The 21,205-nt window shown below is 47.2% G+C and overlaps 2 protein-coding genes across 3 annotated transcripts in view; one reads left to right on the top strand and one right to left on the bottom strand.

The window, feature by feature from the left end:
• The window catches only part of WNT3A (Wnt family member 3A), a 93,911-nt gene extending 73,729 nt beyond the window's left edge, over window positions 1–20,182 (bottom strand). Inside the window, exons 1-2 of the mRNA XM_065542966.1 lie at window positions 20,006–20,182; window positions 19,663–19,768 (exon numbers count right to left, since the gene is read on the bottom strand). The gene's annotated coding sequence lies outside the window, so the exon portion shown is untranslated. The remainder of the gene's footprint in view (window positions 1–19,662; window positions 19,769–20,005) is intronic.
• Window positions 20,183–20,325: 143 nt separating this feature from the next.
• WNT9A (Wnt family member 9A) overlaps window positions 20,326–21,205 on the top strand; it is a 29,651-nt gene continuing 28,771 nt past the window's right edge. For both annotated transcript variants that reach the window (XM_074038195.1, XM_045398174.3), the window contains exon 1: window positions 20,326–20,465. Coding sequence is in view for 1 of the 2 variants with exons in the window: in XM_045398174.3 (XP_045254109.2) it covers window positions 20,371–20,465 (95 nt within the window). In the remaining variant the exon portion in view is untranslated. The remainder of the gene's footprint in view (window positions 20,466–21,205) is intronic.

The following is a 21,205-nucleotide window of genomic DNA, read 5'->3' as shown; positions in this document are numbered from 1 at the left end:
CCAATCTGCTTTCTTAGAGATTTTAGTTAATTTACCTTTAATATGATTACTGATAAAAGGATTTACTTCTGCCATTTATTTGTTTTCTATGTGTTATATAATTTTTGCTCCCCAATTACTACCTTTTTTATATTTAGTTGATTTTTTGTAGTATAAAATTTTGATTCCTTTCTTTCCTTTTCTGTGTGTTTTAAAGTTATTTTCTTAGTGGTTACCACCTAGTTTGAGTAATACCAACTTAGTTTCAATAGCGTACAAACACTCTGCTTCTATACATCTCTGTTCCACCCCATTTATATTATTAGTTGTCACAGATTACATCTTTATACATTATGTGCCAATTAAGTTAGATATATAGATATTATTTTATGTGTATGCCTATTATATCATATAGAAAAATAAAGATGTTACAAACCATACCAAAAGTACATTAATGGTGGCCTACATATTTACCTATGTAATTACCTTTACCAGTGTTCTTTATTTTTTCTTATGGCTTTGAATTACTGTCTAATGTCCTTTCATTTCAGCCTGAAGAACTCCCTTTAGCATTTTCTATAGGAACAATCTTCTGATAATAAATTCCCTCAGCTTCTGTTTTTCTAGAAATGTCTTATCTTTTATTCTCAAATGAGAATAAAGAGAAATTTTTGCTAAATATAGAATTCTTAGTTGACAGGGCTTTCTTTTTTCTTTCAAGATTTAAATATGTTATCCTATTGCCTTCTGGCATCATTTATTTTTCTGATGAGAAATCAGATGTTAATCTTACTGAGGATCCCTTGTGCATGAGATGTTTTTATAATGTTGCCTTCAAATATTTCTTTTTGTCTTTTTCTTTCAACAATTTGATTATAATTTGTCTTGGTGTGGGTGTCTTTAAGTTTATCCTGCTTGAAATTCATTGAGCTTTTTGGACATGTATATTCATGTCTTTCCTCAAATTTGGGAAGTTTTCAGCCATTGTTTCTTCAACTATTCTTTCTACCTCTTTCTGTCTTCTTCTGTGAATCTCTAATGGTGTATGTTGGTCCACTTGATGGTGTCTCATACAGCTTTTAGTCTCTGTTTACTTTTCTTTGTTCTTTTTTCTTTCTATTCCTGAGACGTAATAATTTCAGTTGTCTTACCTTCAGGTTTGTAGGCTCTCCTGCCTGCTGAAATTTGCTATTGAGCTCCTCTAGTGAAATTTTCATTTCAGTTATCCCACCTTTTATGCCAAAAATTCTGTTTGGTCTCATTATTTTTTTTTTTTTTTTGAGACGGGGTCTCGCTCTGTCACCCAGGCTGGAGTGCAGTGGCCGGATCTCAGCTCACTGCAAGCTCCACCTCCCGGGTTCACGCCATTCTCCTGCCTCAGCCTCCCGAGTAGCTGGGACTACAGGCGCCCGCCACCTCGCCCGGCTAGTTTTTTGTATTTTTTAGTAGAGACGCGGTTTCACCGTGTTAGCCAGGATGGTCTCGATCTCCTGACCTTGTGATCCACCCGTCTCGGCCTCCCAAAGTGCTGGGATTACAGGCTTGAGCCACCGCGCCCGGCCTGTTTGGTCTCATTTTATAATTCCTATATCTTACTAAGAGTTTTATTTTGTCATACGTGGTTTTCCTGATTTTCATTGTCTTTAGCTGTTTGAGCATATTTAAGATCATTGTTTTAATCTTTATCCAATAGTCCAATGCCTGGGCTTCTTAGGGACAGTTTCGATCTATTTTATTCCTTTGAATAGGCCATACTTTCATGTTTCTTTTTATGCTGTGTAATTATTTTGAAAACTAGACAGTTGAATATTATAATGTGGTAACTTTGGAAATAAGATTATCCCTTTTCCCAGTGTTTGCTGGATTTTTTATCGTTGAAGGCTATAGCAGATAATTTCTATAATGACTTACCCAAACTATTTTTTTGCAAAGACTGTATTCCTAGGCATATTCAGTCACTGACATTTTGTCCATAGCTCGTGTTCAACTTGTGCTTTTTTATTTCATATTTTTATTTTTTGAGACAGGATCTCACTCTATCACCCAGGCTGGAGTGTAGTGGCATGATCATGGTTCATTGCAGCCTCCATCTCTTAGGCTCAAGCAATCCTCCCACCTCAGTCTCCTGAGTAGCTGGGACTACAGGTGAGCACTGCCATGCCGGACTAATTTTAAAAATTTTTTTAGACTAGGTGTCACTATGTTGCCCAGACTGGTTTCAAACTCCTGGGCCCAAGCAATCCTCCCACCTTGGCCTCTCAAAGTGCTGAGATTACAAGGGTGAACCACTGCACTAGACCTCAGCTTGTGTTTTGACAGAGATTCCCTCCAATATCAGGAACTAAAAAGAAACAAACAAACAAACAGCAGAAACCAAATAACCACTCCCAGACTTTACAGATTGACTCTGTGCTAGGCACTCCTTCAACACTTATCCAAGCCTGCACTTAGCTTAGGGATTAGCCCAAAGTGGACGCTTAGGATCTCCTCAGGTGTTTTTTATGAGCATGCATCTTGCCCTGGGCATGCATGTGGCCTTCTAAATCCCCTTGTACACATGGGTGCTTTTGAATGCCCTGATTTTCCAAAGAAACTCTCACCAGCTTTTACTACTGGGTCTTAAGTGTTTTATTGCAGGTCTCAACTATAATCTTCTGCCCTAGGCATCTGCAGGATGTGAGTTCACCTTGCTCTCTCTCTCTTTCTATATATATATATATGACATATATGTTTATATATGTAGTATTATATATAGTATTTATATATATATATACACACAGTATACACACACACACACACACACACAATATCTGCGGTGTTTCCATCTGCATTCTGAGTTAGGCAAAACAAAGACAAGCACCTTGTATGAGTCCTTTGGGCCACCTCTCCCTAGGCCCTCAGACAGCTTAGGACAGACATGCACAATAATGTGCCAATCAGGTCTGGTATGCTCCGTCTTGTATGAGAGACCAGGGTCCCACACTGAGAATACTGACTTCCCTCTCCAGGACTGCTGCTGCACCAGGGAGAGAGTGGGCAAGGGCAAGTAAAAGGGCCATGGATACATCCTACCATTTTAAAGTCACCTGTTTCTTGATTCAGCATTTGTTTGGTTGCTGTGACCCTTTTACTGCTTCCCAGAATTCTGACAAAATTGATTCTGACCATTTCTGCTTGTTTCTGGTGGGGTAGGGGCAAGAGATTGGCACTGCCTGCCTTGCTATTTTGCTTATGTCACATCCAATCAAGGTAGTCCTTTCTGTATTCCTTCTGCTGGTGATTTGTTGAGCTTCTTGGTTGTGAGAGTTGATAGTTCTCTTAAAATTCGGAAAAATTTTAGCCATTTTTACTTCAAATCTTTCTGTCCTTTCCCCTTTGGGGAGTACAATTACACAGGTGTTAAACTGCTTGAAATGGTTTCAGAGCTCACTGAAGCTTTGCTCTGTTTTCTACTGTCTCTTTTTTTAATCCATGTTTTCATTTGGAATAGTTTCTATTGCCAATTCATTAATCTTTTCTGCTGTAGTGTTTAATATGCTATTAATTCCATCCAGTGTATTTTTTTATTTGAAAATTTTAATCTCCATAATCTCCATTTAGGTATTTTAAATATTTCCCACATGTCTCCTTCATATACTCTTGTTTTGTTTATTATTTTTTCTGTTTTGTTTCATTTTGTTTTGTTTTGTTTTTATTTTTGTTTTTTGAGGCAGAGTCCTGCTCTGCCACCCAGGCTGGAGTGCATTGGCGTGATCTCGGCTCACTGCAGCCTCTACCACTCAAGTTTGAGAGATTCTCCTGAGCCTCCTGAGTAGCTGGGACTACAGGTGTTTGCCACTACACCCGGCTAATTTTTGTATTTTTAGTAGAGACAGGGTTTCTCCATGTTGGCCAGGCTGGTCTCAACCTCCTGACCTTAAGCCATCCTCCCACCTGGGCCGCCCAAAATTCTGGAATTGCAGGCATGCACCACCGCACCCAGACCTCCTTCATATACTCTTGCTTTCCTCTATCTTCTTGGACATGTGGGGTGTATTTATAATAGTTGCTTAAATGATCTTATCTACTAATTATATTATCTCTTTCATTTCTAGATCTGGTTTTGTTGATAATTTTTTTTTCTCATTATGGGTCATATTTTCCTGTTTATATGCATGCCTAGTTATGTTTTATTGGATGTCTGGCATTGTGAACTTCATCTTGTTGAATGTTATTTCTTTAAATGTTTTTGAGCTTTGTTTTGGGATGCAATTTGATCCTTTCAAAGACTGCTTTTGAGTGTTTTTCAACAAGCACAGAGTGACTCATAGTCAAGGGCTCATTTGGCCATCTCTGTGTCCTTCTTGTCCTCTTCTCAATGTCTCATGAATTGCGAGGTTTTCTGAACTGGATATTAGTGACCTATTCCCAGTTTTGTGTGAGCTTCAACAATTTTTTCTCCTGCATTTCGGGTGGTTCTTTCCCCTGTCTTAGGTAGTTTTCTTGCCCTTGTGTACTGATCAGTCCTGACGAGGACACTCTGCAGCCCTCTGCAACTCCCTCCTCCTCTCCAGTCTTCTGCCCTGTGAACTCCAGCCAGCTTGTCATAATAAAATATCTCAGGCTGGTGGGCTGAAACAACAGACATTTATGTTCTGAGTTCAGGAGGCCAGAATTCTGAGGTCAAGGTATGGGCAGGGCTGGTTTCTCCTGAGCCCTCCCCTTGTGGCTTGCAGATGCCACTTCCTTGCTATGTCCTCACATGGCCTTTCCTCTGTGCACACACAGCCCGGTGTCTGTGTGTACAGACTTCCTCTTCTTATAGGGGCATCAGTCAGATTGGATTAGGGATCCCCTTATGGCCTCGTTTTAGCTCAATCACCTCTTTAGAGACCCTGTTTTCAAATCTGGTCACATTCTAAGGTACTGGGGGTTAGGACTTCAACATATGGATTTTGGGGGTAGGAAAGGGTCAGGACTCAGCCCAGAACAGCCTCTGGGACTCTGGCTCTGTCTCCTCAGGGAGACTACTGGCCCCTGCCTGGACCCACCTCACTCTGTCCCCGCTCAGGGCCTGTTGTCCTGTGCTGCTTGTTGGCTAATGTTGGGAATTGCGGTTCCATCCATTTTGTCTAGATTTTTTAGTTGTTTCAGGAGGGAGGGTAAATTTGATCCTTTTTACTTAATCTCAGCTGGGAGTAGAAGTCTCACAATAGAGCTGCTTAACCCATCCTCTTGTTTTCCACTCCATCCTCATCCCAGCCCTGGCGGCCCTTAGCAGAGTCCCAGGTTGCTGCCCAGAGACCCTGCCGTCCATCCTCTTGTAGCTCTCTCTGCTGTGCCTTATCAGTTACCTCTTCTCTGTTTTTTTTTTTTCTTTCTTTCAAAGTTTTGTTGTAATCTCTTGAGCAAGCTTCTCCTGATCAACTTGTCCCTATGGGTCTTCCATGTTTTCATTCATTCATGACTATTTTAGTGAGATCTTGACGAAGAAACCAGTGAGTGTTAAACAGATTAAACTGTTGTCTTCCACCAGACATTTCCTCATGTCTTTAAACAGTTAAAGTTTCTTGGAAACATTATTTGAAAGCAGATGTTCTCCTGGGGGACATTTATAATGCTCGTAACTTTTCACTATTGTAAATAATGCTTTGATCACTGCCCTTGCGCAGAATGTTTTGTACATCTCTGTTACTTTTCTAGTATAAATGCTTAGAGACTGGGTCAAATCCTTGACAAAATTAAAACCTCTGAGGTATACTGCCAGATGGCCACCAAAATTTTGTATCATTCTACCCAGATACTACCAACGCTTTCTTCCTATGCTTACAAAGCGCTTGCTTACTCTGGAATAAATAAAAAGTTTTCCTGTATTTCAATTATTTTAAAATCTCTTTAATCCACCTAAAAATTGTTTATGGCATAAGCTAGGGTATGACTTTATTTTTATTTGTGAAACAGTTGATTCACTCTCTTCAAAATGGTTTTCCATCGGCACATCTTTGTGGAACATTTCTCCTTCCTTCTCCTCCTCAAATTGAGCTGGGGCCATACCTGGGTGCTTCCAAGGGAGATATACAGGATAACACTGGCTTCTGGGCCTGGGATCGTGTCTGGCTGAGGAGGGGGAATCCCCAGGACCAAATGTTCTCCCAGAGCCCTGGAACCTACCCCAGTTTTATCCTGACAACCCTGCTATAATGATGTGTATATGGATACCAGAACCACTACTTACCAACCAATTCTAGACTATAGCACCTTTGCCCACTGCAAAGCTGACTCACACCTGAAGATGTCTTTATTATTATTATTATTATTATTTTTTAAGAGACAGGGTCTCACTCTACGTCCAGGCTGGAGTGCAGTGGCATCATCATAGCTCACTGTAGCCTCGACCTCCTGAACTCAAGCGATCCTCCTGCCTGAGCCTCCCAACATGCTGGGACTACAGGCTTGAGCCACTGCCCCCAGACAAGATGTCTTTACCATCATACCCCAGGGTATCTATCAGTCAGGGTTTGATTGGAGAAGTAAACAGCTTGGAGATGTGACAGAAATTTGACTTCATATCACTTTGGGAGCTGGTTATATGGTTATACTGTTTTTTTTTTTTTTTTTTTGAGACCGAGTGTCGCTCTGTTGCCCAGGCTGGAGTGCAGTGGCATGATCTTGGCTCACTGCAAGCTCCACCTCCTGGGTTCATGCCATTCTCTTGCCTCAGCCTCTCGAGTAGCTGGGACTACAGGTGCCCGCCACCTCACCCAGCTAATTTTTTGTACTTTTAGTAGAGATGGGGTTTCACTGTGTTAGCCAGGGTGGTCTTGATCTCTGACCTCGTGATCCGCCTGCCTTGGCCTCCCAAAGTGCTGGGATTACAGGCATGAGACACCGCGCCCGTCTTTTTATTTTTTATTTTTTGAGACAGAGTTTTGCTCTTGTTGCTCAAGGTGGAGTGCAGTGGCACGGTCTCAGCTCACTGCAACCTTCAGCTCCTGGGTTCAAGCGATTCTCCTGCCTCAGCCTCCCAAGTAGCTGGGATTATAGGCACCTGCCACCACACCCGGCTAATTCTTTGTGTTTTTAGTAGAGATAGGGTTTCACTATGTTGGCCAGGCTAGTCTTGAACTCCTGACCTCAGGTGATCTGCCTGCCTTGGCCTCCCAAAGTGTTGGGATTACAAGCGTGAGCCACCGTGCTTGGCCTATACTGTTTCTTGAAAGCTGTTGACTTGGAAGTTCGTGGAATGGGAAGATGGGAGTGGAAGATGGGCATGAGGTGGACATGAGGCTCCTGTGAGGCAGAGTCACGGCCCAGGAAGGTGCAGCAGGACCCGGAGGGATCTCCTGCCACCTCCCAGACTTTACCTTCAGTGATGGGTCCATGCAAGACAGGATGCTGCCTTTTGTATTGCATTAAACACCCGCTGGCTGGCCAGGGTTGTGGGGGGCAGGGCCAAGGCAAAAGATCCAGCAGGAAAGCTGAGTGCAGTGGTTCATGCCTGTAATCCCAGCACTTGGGGAAGCCAAGGTGGGAGGATCACTTGAGGCTGCAGTAAGCCATGATCACACCTTTGTACTCCAGCCTGGGTGACAGGGTGAGATCCTATCTCAATGAAATAAAATAAAATAAAATAAAATAAAATAAAATAAGATAAAATAAGATAAGATAAAATAAGATAAGATAAGATAAAATAAAATAAAATAAAATAAAATAAAATAAAATAAAATAAAATAAAATGCAGCAGGAGTAGGGAGCCATGGACCTAGCCACTGTCCCATGCTCTCTGTTGGGTGGGACACATCTGCCTGTGCCTGCGTCCAGGCTTAAAGACACACAGTGCTCCTTTACCCAAATCTCAGGCAAAAATGTTCCTGGGGTCCATACTCCCTGGAATCTTGTTCTAGCTCAGGGAGTCAATTAAATTTGGCAGAGAGGCTCAGCGGGGTGAAGGGGCCACTCACAGGCCTCCTTGGCCTCAAAGGCTGAGCCTGTCACATGTTGAGAAGAGCTACTAGTTCAGAGCCAACCCTGGAGGCTGTTGGCCCCACCCTCAGGGACATGCCCATGAGCAAGTGAAGAGCTCAGCATCTTCCTGCTTGTCCACACCCTCCTCCCAGGAGAATCAGTGAGCACCCTTGGACCAGGGTCCCTTGACTAGATTTGGGCTGCTTTGGGGTTTAGAGGGACAAGTACTTGGTGCCAGGAAGGGCCTGGATGCAGGAATTCATGCCCCTTGAGGCCCACTAGGGAGCTGTAGTCATGGGCGGGAGTCCCAGCCATGGGAAGGTGAAAAGGCAGGCAGAATCTAGAGCTGCTTTTAGTTGGATTACTGCTCAAAGCTCTGGCCAAGATGAAAAAGGAAACTTTGCAGATGTGAATCTTGAGTCTGGAGAGCATCTGGGGAGAGAAGGGCTGCCAACCCAGTGGGAGCACCAAAACCTGGCCCAGCACCTCACCTGCCTCCCCAAGGGGCTGGCCAGCTTCATGCTTGGTGTCCTCATCTTCCACCATGAGGTTAGAGAGTGCATCCTGTGTGACTTTGATTCTTTTAAATTCATTGAGGTGTATAGTGTGTTCCATCTTGGCAAATGTTCCATGGGCATTTGAAAAGAATGTATATTCTGCTGTTGTTGGGTGGAGTGTTCTATCGGTGTCAAGCAGACCCTCCAGGTCAATGGTATTATTGAGTTCTTCTATATCCTTGCTGATTTTCTTAGAGTAGTTCTATCAACTTCTGACAGAGCGATTTTGAGACCTCCACTATAATTGTGGATTTGTCTACATCTTCAGCTGTATGAGTTTTTGCTTCATGGATTTTGAGGCTCTGTTGTTTGGTATGTACACATTTGGAAACAAAAATGAAACTATAACATATCAAAATATATGGGATTCAGCTAAAGCAGTGCTGAGAGGGATATTTGTAATAGTAAATGCTAGAAAAGAGGGAAGCTCTCAAATCAATATTCTAAATTCCCACCTCAAGAAACTAGGAAAAGAGGAGCAAAATGAAACAAAAGCGAGATGATGGATGAAAATAATAAAAAGAAGAAAAATAAGTAAATGAAATAAAAAACAGAGAAACAATAGAGAAATATCAATGAAACAAAAATTTGGCTTTAAAAACTAAAATCAGGGGCGGGCATGGTGGCGCACACCTGTAATCCCAGTACTTTGGGAGGCTGAGGCGGGCAGATCACGTGATGTTGCAAGTTTGAGACTAGCCTGACCAACATGGAGAAATTCCGTCTCTACTAAAAAAAGATTACAAAATTAGCCTGGCATGGTGCCGCATGCCTGTAATCCCAGTTACTTGGGAGGCTGAGGCAGGAGAATCACTTGAACCTGGGAGGCGGAGGTTGCGGTGAGCCGAGATTGTGCCATTGCACTCCAGCCTTGGCAACAAGATTGAAACTCCATTTAAATAATAATAATAATAATAATAAAATATAAAAGAATAAAATCAGTAACATTTATAAACCTGTAATAAGACTGAAAAAGACAAAAGGAGACAAGACACAAATCACCAATATTATGAATGAAACTGGAGACATTACTACAGATCCTGCAACATTACAAGAATAATCAGGTAACACCATAAACATTTCTACTCTCATAAATTGAGAAGCTTAAGAAAAATGGACCAATTCCTCACAAATGACAGACTAGCAAAACTCCATCAAGATGAAATAGACAACTTGAATAGTCGTATGGCCATTTTTTAAAAATTGATGTAAATAAACATTCCTTCCCCAAATGTCCAAGGCCAGATGGTTTCACTGGAGACTTTTATTACACATTTAAAGAAGAAATAAGTCCAGGCATAGTGGCTTATGTCTGTAATCTCAGCACTTCGGGAGGCTGAAGTGGGAAGATCACTTGAGCTCAGGAGTTCAAGACCAGCTTAGGCAACACAGTGAGAATATGTCTCTGTACTTTTTAAAAAAGGAAAAATAAAGAAAAATTTATACAATTTATTCTAGGAAGTTTATGCAATTTATTCTAGAAAATAGAAGCGGTGGGAATCAATCCCAACTCATTTTTAATATCCCTTACAAACTTAGAAGCAAAAATCCTCAACACAATATTAGCAAATTGAGTTCAGCAATATATAAAAAGAATTATATACCATGACCTGGTGGGATTAATTCCAGGTATGTAAAGCTAGGTCAGTGTTTCAAAGTCAATGTAATCCATCATATCGACAGGCTAAAGAAGAAAAAGCGTATGATTGTATTGATGCAGAAAGAGCATTTGGAAAAATCTAACACCCACTAATGACAAAATCTCTTAGAAAAATAGGAACACCCATTAAATAACAAAATCTCTCAGCAAACTAGGAACAGAGGGGGACTTTAAAAATATATTTTGTATTAAAAATATAAAAATCTTTATAGCTAATGTCATAATTAATGATAAAAGAGGAATGCTTTCTCCATTAGATCAAGAACAAGGCAAGGATGTCAGCTCTCATCACTCTTATTAACACAATACTGAATGTTCTAGCCAGTGTAACAAGGCAGGAAAAGGAAATAAAAGGCATACAGATAGGAAAGGAAGAAATAAAACTCTTCCTATTGGCAGATGACATGATTATCTACATAGGAATACCAATGAATCCTAAAAAATAAACCTTGTAGAACTAATAAATGGGTTCTGTAGGGCTGCAAGATAAAATATCAACACACAAAAATAATCTTATTTCTATATACTTATAGTGAACATGTGGAAGCTGAAATAAATATAAAAACACACCATTTTCAGTCACTCCAAAGAAAATGAAATATTTAGTTACACTTAACAAAAACATGTATAGGATCAAGTATGTGTTGAAATTGCAAAATGATACTGAAAGAAGTAAAAAACAAAAACCCTAAATAAATAGGAACGCTATGTTCATGGATTGGAAGACTCAAATAGCAAAGATGCCAATTGTTCCCACATTGATCTGTAGGTTTAATGTAGTTCCTATCAAATCCTCAGCCAATTTGTGGGTTTAGACAAGTTTATTCTAAAATGTATGGGAAGGCCCACTTTTTGATGGGGTTGTTTTTTTCTTGCAAATTTGTTTGAGTTCTTTGTAGGTTCTGGATATTAGGGCAAAGGATATGAACAGACACTTCTCAAAAGAAGACATTTATGCAGCCAACAGACACATGAAAAAATGCTCATCATCACTGGCCATCAGAGAAATGCAAATCAAAACCACAATGAGATATCATCTCACACCAGTTAGAATGGCGATCATTAAAAAGTCAGGAAACAACAAGTGCTGGAGAGGATGTGGAGAAATAGGAACACTTTTACACTGTTGGTGGGACTGCAAACTAGTTCAACCATTGTGGAAGACGGTGTGGCGATTCCTCAAGGATCTAGAACTGGAATACCATTTGACCCAGCCATCCCATTACTGGGTATATACCCAAAGGATTATAAATCATGCTGCTATAAAGACACATGCACATATATGTTTATTGTGGCACTATTCACAATAGCAAAGACTTGGAACCAACCCAAATGTCCATCCATGGCAGATTGGATTAAGAAAATGTGGCACATATACACCATGGAATACCATGCAGCCATAAAAAAGGATGAGTTCGTGTCCTTTGTAGGGACATGGATGCAGCTGGAAACCATCACTCTCAGCAAACTGTCACAAGAACAGAAAACCAAACACCACATGTTCTCACTCATAGGTGGGAATTGAACAATGAGAACACTTGGACACAGGAAGGGGAACATCACACACCGGGGCCTGTTGTGCAGTGCGGGGAGTGGGGAGGGATAGCATTAGGAGATACACCTAATGTAAATGACGAGTTAATGGGTGCAGCACACCAACATGGCACATGTATACATATGTAACAAACCTGCAGGTTGTGCACATGTACCCTAGAACATAAAGTATAAAAAAATAAATAAATAAAATGTATGGGAAGGCACAGACCCTAACTACCTAAAATTATCTTAGAAAAGAAGAACAAAATGAGAAGAACTGCTCTACCTGATGGTAAGTCTTCCTATAGTATATGGCTACTGAAACCAAGACAGTGTGGTAACAGCTGAGGGACAGACATATAGATCAATGGAACAGAGAACCCAGAAATAGCTCCATCCAAATATCCACAACTGATTCTTCTTATAAGGGTTCAAAAGCAATTCAGTAGAGAAAAGGCAGCCCTTTTAACAAATGGTGCTGGAGTAACTGGATAGCCATTGGCAAACAAAAACAAAACACTGAATCTGGACCTAAATCTCACACCTTACCCAAAAAATAACGTAAAATGGATCACAGACTTAAATGTAACTGTAAAACTATAAAACACATAAAATAAATGAGAGAAAATCTTCAAAATCTATGGCTAGGCCAAGAGTTCTCAGACTTGACACCAAAAGCATGATCCACAAAAGGAAATATTGTTAAGTAGGACTTCATCAAATTAAAAAGTTTTGCTCTGCAAAAGTCCACGTGAAGAGTATGAAAAGACAAGCTGCAGACTGGAAGGGCATATTTGTAAACCACATTTGCAAAGGAGTTATACCTAAAATATATAAAGAACTCTCAAAACTCAACATTAAAAATCCAGTTAGAGAGTGGGCAGGAGCATATGTTCTCAGGACCTTCAGAAGTTTTTTGCCTCCATGAGCAAAAATAATAAATTATATATATTTTAAAATACATATATATTCTTAAAATATATATTTTTAAAAATATATATTATATATATTTAAAAACACATATATTTATATATATATATATTTATATATATATATATATATATATTTTTTTTTTGAGACGGAGTCTCGCTCTGTCGCCCAGGCTGGAGTGCAGTGGTGGGATCTCAGCTCACTGCAAGCTCCGCCTCCCAGGTTTACGCCATTCTCCTGCCTCAGCCTCCCGAGTAGTTGGGACTACAGGCGCCCGCCACCTCGCCCGGCTAGTTTTTTTGTATTTTTTTAGTAAAGACGGGGTTTCACCGTGTTAGCCAGGATGGTCTCGATCTCCTGACCTCGTGATCCGCCCGTCTCGGCCTCCCAAAGTGCTGGGATTACAGGCTTGAGCCACCACGCCCGGCCTATTTAAAATATTTTTAAAAATTAAAATAAAAAGGAAAATGAGCAAAAGACAAACAGGCATTCCATCAAGAGGATACACACATGGCAAATAAAAATCATGAATGTTCAACATAATTAGCCATGAAGAAAATGCAAATTAAACCCACAATGATACGTGACTGCACATCTATCAGAATGGCTGAAATAAAAAAGTGACAAGTACAAATCCCAGTGAGTGTGTGGAGAAACTGGATCACTCCTTCACTGTTGGCGAGGGTGTAAAATGTGCCTGCTGGCATAGCGCCTCTGGAAGACAGTTTGTAGATTTTTACAAAACTCAACATGCAGTTGCCTTGTGACCTAGTCTTTGCTTTCTTGGGCATATTTCCTAGAGATATGAAACTTATGTTCACAAATACATGGACTTGAATGCTTAGAGCAGTTTTATTTGTAACAGACAGAAACTGGAAACAGCCCAGATTCCAGGGGTGAATGGTGAAATGCACTGTGGTATATCTGTAGAGTAGAATATTATGCAGCAGTGAAACGTCATGAACTATTGATCCATTTGGGTGGATCTCAAGGGAATTTTGCTGAGTAAAAAAGTGAATCCCAAAGAGTTACCTGCTGTAGGATTCCAGGTAAACGGCATCCTCGAAAAGACAAAATGAGAGATGGAGAACAGATGAGTGGGTTCCTGGGTTGGGCTGTGTCTACGCAACAGCAGCATGAGGGGTCCCATTCTGATGGAAATGTCCAGTATCCTGATTGTGGCAGTGGACACATGAAGCTAGCACAGAACTAAACACCCACATACAAAAATGAGTGCCTGTAACAAGGTCAGTGGAGTGTATCAATGTCAACTTCCTGGCTGTCATAACATCCTAGAGTTTTGCAAGTGGTTACATTGGGGAAAACCAGGGGAAGGATACCAGGGGTCTCTCTGCACTATTTCTATGCAAGTGTCCAGTATGCATCTGACAGACGACATGGTACTATCCATGAGAATAAGCAAGAGAGGTCCTGTGCTGGATGCCGCCTGAGGGGTGTGTGTGTGTGTGCTGGCGGGGATGCAGGCACCTTCTCTAGCTGATCCGCAGGGTGCAGCCCTGCCTTGCAGGGAGCCAGGCTCCGCAGAGGCCCCTGGGCTGGGCTCAGCCTCCCAGGCCTGACCTTGTGAGCCCAGGAGCTATTCTGTGTCTGTGTGTCTGTGTGTCTGTCTTTCTGTCTCTCTCTCTCTCTCTCTCTCTCTCTCTCTCACACACACACACACACACACACACACACACACACACGGCGCAGCCCGTGAGCTCATTTTGCCCATGGCTGGCAGTCTGGGTGGGTTGCTTCTGCTTGAGCTCTTTGTCCAGCTCCATTTCAAATGACTCATGAGTGGTTTTTGCCCTCTCCCCTAGGGACACCCTCTGCCTGGCCTCATAAATCTTCCCAAGGAGGCAACGTTTCCTGATAAGCAACCTCTCGCCCCACTCCTCCAAGACCACCCAAGAGATTGCCCCCCCTTCCCTGGGCGGTGCCAACAGCTTCCCCACCCTGAGCCTCCCCATGGTCTCTTGAGCTCAGAGCGGTGGTATGCAGCTTCCTGGAACCCCATCCTCATGTACTCTGTTAGCTGGGCCAGGTCCAGAGAGGAGCACATCAGCTGGGGAGGTGGCCTTGGTGGGCGTGGTGGGGGGGACGCCTTTGCCCAGTAGGGTGTCCTGGCGGTGCCTACACTGTGGCAGCTCAGGCAGCCCTGCCGCACACCCCTCCTACACGGGCTTAATCAGGGGCTTGTGGCCGTGGGGATTTCTGCTCTTTGTCCTCCCTGCCCCAAGGGAAAGGCTCCCTTTCTCTCACTGGTTCATACTGTCTCCCTCTCTCTCACATGCTGTTATTCTGTTTCTCATTTTCTATCTCATTCATTTATTGTCTTTCCCTCTCTATCTCTTTTTGTCTCTCATTCTCTGTCTTCGTATCTCTCTCCATCTGTCTCTTTTGTCTCCCTCTCATTCTGTCTCTCTTCATCTTTCATTAATTCCGTGTCTTTCATTCATTCTGTCTCTCCATCTCTGTCTCTCATTCTTTCTCATTCTCTTTTTCTTTCCCTTTCTTCATCTCTGTCTCTCTTTCCATCTCTCTCTCTCTCTGTGACTCTGGCCCAGGGAGCATGGGACTGAAGAGGTTGGATCACTGGACTGGAGAGGTGGAGACAGGAGCCGCCAGGATCCTCACCCAGCCCAGTTGCTGTGCGTGGCCAGGGACAGCGGGGCAGGAGTGGCCCTGGGGAGGAGGTGTCACTGTTTCTCAAGGGTCCCGCCTCCTGAGCTTTCTGGCAAGGCCTAGGGGAACAAGCACTTATTTCTTCCCAGCCACATGGTGACTTGAGTGGATCCAAGGACATGCTTCTGAGACTTGCTTCTGTTTTGGTGGGGGCACCCTGGCTTTCGAAAGGGGCCCACCATTGGGGGTGTGTGAGCCCAGAGCCCTCCAAGCCCCTCACAACCCACACCACTTCCCTGAGGAATCCAGATTGGGCCTGGAAGGGAGGTGGGGATGAGCCTGGTCTCGGGGAGTGGCTGCCTTTGTCCAGCAGGGCGACCCAGCAGCACCCAGACACCGCGGCAGCTCAGGCAGCCCCTGTACATGCTGTCCTGTGTGGACACAGTCAGGGTCTGCGGCTGTGGGGGATTCAGCACTTCACAGGGCAGGGGTCTGCACGAAGACAGATGTTTGCAAGAGCGCCTGGACCTGATGAGCATTCATAGGCGGCTTTTGGGTTTTCTTTCTACATGGTGAGGTTCCTTCCTGAGCCCATGCCTCCTCCCTGGTGCTGACACAACCTGTTAGGGCTGTGCCTTCCCTACCCCTTGGAAAGCATGCTGAACCCTAGTGGGGGGTAGAGCAGGAAAAACCCAGCCTGGCCTTAAACACTTCTTGCAATCTTGGGGCTTCTGCCAGCTACCCAGCGCATCCATTACAATTACACATCTGGAGCTGGGGAAACCACCACAGGAGGGGCTCCAGGAGCTGTGGGACCAACTGGGAGTTGACTGAGCTACAATTCCATGGGTTCTGGGACCTCCACAAGCCCCTGCTGTGCCTGGGGCCACTGCGACCTGCTGGGTCTCCTGGAATTGATGTCGGTTCAGGGCTGTGTCCAGCTATCCCAGAAAGGTCTGATTATCTCCTCTCCCCACTGCATGTTCACCCTGGTAAAAGGCCAGAAGTGCCTTTGGGGAAGGCTGGGAGAAAGATAAGAACAGTAAGCTTTTGGTAGCGCAGCGGGTCCCCCTCAAGGGGGCTCAGCCTCCCCTCTATCCAGGGGGTTCTGGGTCTGCAAACTGGCTCAAATTTGGGACTTGACTGAGGAGCTTGGACTTTGGATTTTTATATATATATATATACACACACACATATATATACACACATATATACACACACACACACACACACACATATATATATATATATTATTTTTTCAGACAGGGTCTCTGTTGCCCAGGCTGAAGTGCACTGGTGCAGTCATAGCTCAGTGCAGCCTTGAACTCCTGGGCTCAAGCAATCCTCCTTCCTCAGCCTCCTGAGTAGCTGGGACTACAGGCATACACTATGATGGCCAGCTAACTTATTTTATTTATTTATTTATATTTTTAGTAGAGATGGGGTTTCACCACGTTGGCCAGGCTGGTCTCGAACTTCTGGCCTCAAGTGATTCGCCCGCTTCTGCTTCCAAAAATGCTGGGATTACAGGTGTGAGCCACTGTGCCTGGCCCAGCTAATTTGCTAATCTGTTTTTCTTCTTTTCTTTCTGTTTTTTTTAGATGGAGTTTTGCTCTTGCTGCCCAGGCTGGAGTGCAATGGCGCGATCTCGGCTCACTGCAACCTCCGCCCCCTGGGTTCAAGCGATTCTCCTGCCTCAGCCTCCTGAGTAGCTAGGATTATAGGCACCTGCCACCAAGCCTGGCTAATGTTTTTTGTATTTTTAGTAGAGACAGGGTTTCACCATGTTGGTCAGGCCAGACTAGAACTCCTGACCTCAGGTGATCCACCCACCTCAGCCTCCCAAAGTGCTGGGATTACAGGCCACCATGCCTGGTAAGCCACCATGCCTGGCTTATTTTACTTTTTTATAGACACAGGGTCTTGCTATGTGTCTATAGCTGGTTTCAAACTCTGGGCTTCAAACAAACCTCCAGCCTTGGCCTCCCAAAGTGCTGGGAGTAGAGGGGTAAGCCACCACGCCTGTCCTGTTTTTGACTAGAGTTAGACTTCTGTTCACCTGACCGTGGGCCCAGCGATGGCTTGTCCTGCCTACTCCCCTCCCCTTACCTGGAGAGCTTCTTAGGCCTGGGAGGCCATGGGGAGTTGTAGGGGTACAATGTAGCTTCTAGTCAGAGAACCGCCAGCCCCTGCCTCTCCAATAGAAATATAGGGGCCAGACTGCAGTATGGCAGATGAGAATAAAAAAGCCTACACTTCCTGGGAAACGTCTCCCCCTCGAACTGTGCCCAGGGTTTTCTGGATATGGTTTGAGAGAAGCAGAGGGTGGGGGCAGGTACTTGCCTTCTTAGCACTGTGTGCCCTTGGGCAGGTGAACGCTGCCCTCTGGGAAGGGCCACTAGTGGCTGTGGCTGAAGCAGCAGGCAGGCCACGGTGGGCGAGGGCAGCCAGACATGAAAGGGAGTTTGAGCCTGGGAGATTAGTGGGAGGGAGTATAATTCTCCCTGGTTCCAGGTAGGCTGAGGGGACTGCCTCTATCTGCCACCATCATCCTAGGTGTAGTGAGGTAAGAGCTGAGCCAGCCCTGCCAGACCTCAGGTGTATCTCTGACATTACCCTGCTGGGGCACTGGGCCCTACCACTCGTGTGCCCTGGGTCCTGTCAGCCACATGCCCTGGGCTCCTGGGCGTTCTGACAGGCTCCTGGCTGGAGCTGGGCCAGGGCTTCAAGTGGGGGTCTGGTGGGGCCACTCAGGGATGGCCTGCCTGCCGCTCCCACCACCAAAAGCTGCCATGAGCTGACAGCCTCCCTTCTCTGGGGAAACAGCAGGGTCCTTCCATGGATGTCAGATCATCCTTCTCAGCAGCCTCTTGCACCAAATGTGGTCCTGAGAGTCCAGGGCTGGGACTAGAGCCCTCTACCCGTCAGCCGGCCAGGCAGCTGCCTCCTTCCTTTGGTGACCACTAAGCTGTCGCTGGGAGGGCGATTCAGTGGAAGGGAGCTCTGTGGTGCCAGAGGCGCTTGTGATGCACATTTACAATCTCACATGTCTTCTTGGAGGCAACCTCCGGGCCTTTAAGCATGCCATTGCGGAGGGAGGTCTCCCGTCCCGTCTGCTTCCCACTGCTGCCTCTCACCTCCTGGCACTAGAGCCAGACTTTGGGGGCTCACTGGAGCCCATTGCCGTGGGGTGGGTAGGCCTCCCACTGGGGTCGCTTGCAGCCTAGGTGGGCTGGGCTGCTGTCTGCGCTCCCTCTGCTGAGCCAGCCCCATTTCAAGGGAGGTGGCCCAGCCCTTCATGAGCAAAAGACGACAAATGAGTGCCCTCTCCCTACGGGAGGGGGTCTTATGGATGGGGAAGGATGTGAGACCAGTCACACCTAGTGGAAAAGCAGAACCAGGGGCCAGGGCTCCCACACAGGACATCATGCCTTAGAGGAAAGCCACCACTTTGGATGGGTCTCAGACGGGGAAACCGAGGCCCCGAGAGGGAGTGACTGCCCAAGCCTGGTCTCCTCCCTTCCCCATTCTTGCTTTGCCCCACATGCACCTGGAGCTCACCTGGCAAGCTGGCCTTCAGGGACTCAGAAAGGGTGTGCTCGCTGGGGTGACTCACATGGCCAGGCCTTCCCAGGGAAGCAGGGCCAGGAGCCCAAGGGGTGGCGAGGATGGCTCAGACCCTCGTGGGGGCCATTTTCTGCTGTTCCTATCGTCTTTGTCTTTCCTCCGAGGACCCCTCATATTCGCCTCTGTCGCTGCCACTGGCAGGGTTTCAGAGCCTTCCAGGAGCATGTGCTCCACCCCCCAGGCTCTGCGGTCACTGTGCCAGAATCAGTCCCTGCCGGCGCAGACGGCACTGCCTAGAGAGCTGGCACCACAGCCCAGGTCTCTGAGGCCCCTGCAGCACGTGGCTGGGCAGGCTCGCTGGCCCTGTGTCCTCAGCTTTGGCAGCCTAGGCCGTGTTGGAGGCACCGCCCTGCACTGACCAGGGTCTGCAGGTGGCAGGCATGCCACCGCCAGCCTGGACCCCAAGCCCTGTTCTTCTGTCCCTTGTTGCGTGGCACAGAGGCCCCATCCAGGGAACTTACAAGCCTTCTCCTGGATGCCACCCCCAGGTCTGTCTGGAATGTGTGCACCTGTATCCTAATGCCAGCTCTGGGTCCTCTGACACCATTCTGCTTCAGAAGCAGTTCCGAATCCGTATCAGCAGAGGGGATGAGTCCCTGGGCTGTGACTGTGCGCTTCTAGCTACCTGGGCGTGCACCTTCCATCCCAGGAGTCCTCTTTCTCCCCTGTCCAGGACAGGAAACAGGCTCCGGAGAAGGGCGTTGCCCGATGGCTGGTGTGGCATTGACTTAGCCGCTAGCTCCCCTCCCACAATTTAAGAATGGGGAGACCACCAGGACCCCAAAAGGTAGAGCTACTCACCTCACAGCCCTAGCAGGCTATGTCGCTTCATTCCCAGTCCGAAAGCGGCCACAGTCCCCGCCAGAAAGGAGCGATTCTCTGGCCCCACTCCTTGAGGGGTCAGCATCTGCAAGAGGCACAGGCATCACCGGCTGGCCGAACTCCTCACCAAGGTTCCCCGGAGCATCAGCGCAGCGCGCAGCTCGGGGCAGACGGCCGGGTCCTCCGTGGAACCATCCCCGACCGTCCCGGCCTGGAGCCCCGCCGGCAGCTAACCGGGCCGCCAACGCCTCCCTTCCCCTCCCCCTCAATCCCGCCCCCGGGGCCGCTCCAAGCTCCCACCGCAGCGCCCCCAACGCTCTACCTGCTTCCCGATGCCCGCCCCGGTCCCCCAATGCCGTCTCGCCGTGGTCGCCCCGGATTCTCGCACGCCCAGCCCTCGGTTCTCACCGCTCCCCGCCTCCCTTTCCTCCAACCCCGCCGGGAAGGGCGCGCCCGAGACCCGCGCCGGGAGCGGCGACCGGGGCCCCGAGCGGCCGGGAGGGGCGGGCGGACGGGCGCGCGCGGCTCGGGTTTCGGCCCGCCCCCGGCGCCGGCGTGATCCCCTCCCGGGCGCGGGGCGGGGCCGGGCCCAGCTGGCCGTGCTCCGGGCGCTATAAGAGGGCGGCGGCCGCGGCGCGCCCTGCGCGGAGCTGGGAGCGCGATGGTCGGCCGCCGCGGTGCGGCAAGATGCTGGATGGGTCCCCGCTGGCGCGCTGGCTGGCCGCGGCCTTCGGGCTGACGCTGCTGCTCGCCGCGCTGCGCCCTTCTGCCGCCTACTTCGGGTAGGTGCCTTCGGCGGCCGGCGCGCACTGGTGGGCGGGGGCGGCGGGGCCGGGGCGGGGTCGTCCGGAGTCCCCGAGGCACCCGGGGTGGCTGGGCCGGGGCGCGGCGGGGCCGCCTGGTTGCCTGGCGCTGTTTGTTTGCGGCGCGCGAGTCGCTCCGTCCGCGGCGTGTCACGGGTAGAGAGGCGGGTGGACCCGTCGGGCTTGCGCTGGGCCGCGGTCCTCCGTGACCGCAGAGTCGTCGTCGTCGTAGTCGCCGCAGCCGCCGTGAGCCGGACTGCCTCGCGCTTAGGGACTGGGATCAGGTCCCGGCTTCCTTGGGCCGCCCTGTCCTTGCCAAAAGGCTGGAGCCTGAGTCCTCAGCCCCTGGCCATCGCCCACCTAGCAGCTTCCCTCCTTTCTCTTCTCGAGAAGTTAATTTAACAATAACAAAAATACGTACAAAATCCAGATGTTCCTCTTTCTGAGCCCCAAACGGGGAGAGAGAGAGAAAGAGAGAGAAACCCTCCAAGCTGGAGGAATTTATTTATTTTTTGCGCTTTGCTTCTGACGCTGTGGCCCGGGCCCCGGCCCGCGGTAGCGCGTCCATGGGACCTGGCTGGGAGCGCAGGGCCCGGCCGGGGCGTCCCGCGGTGTCACTGCCGGTGCTCGCGTGTCTCTGCAGCAGCGCATTGCGGGGCTGTCGGCGCGTCTCTCTCTTCCTTTCTTTCCCTTCTTTCTTCTCTCCCCCTTTGCCAAGT

This window comes from Macaca fascicularis, chromosome 1 (assembly GCF_037993035.2).
Source record: "Macaca fascicularis isolate 582-1 chromosome 1, T2T-MFA8v1.1".
NCBI lineage: Eukaryota > Metazoa > Chordata > Mammalia > Primates > Cercopithecidae > Macaca > Macaca fascicularis.
This window is presented reverse-complemented; position numbering and strand designations above follow the sequence as displayed.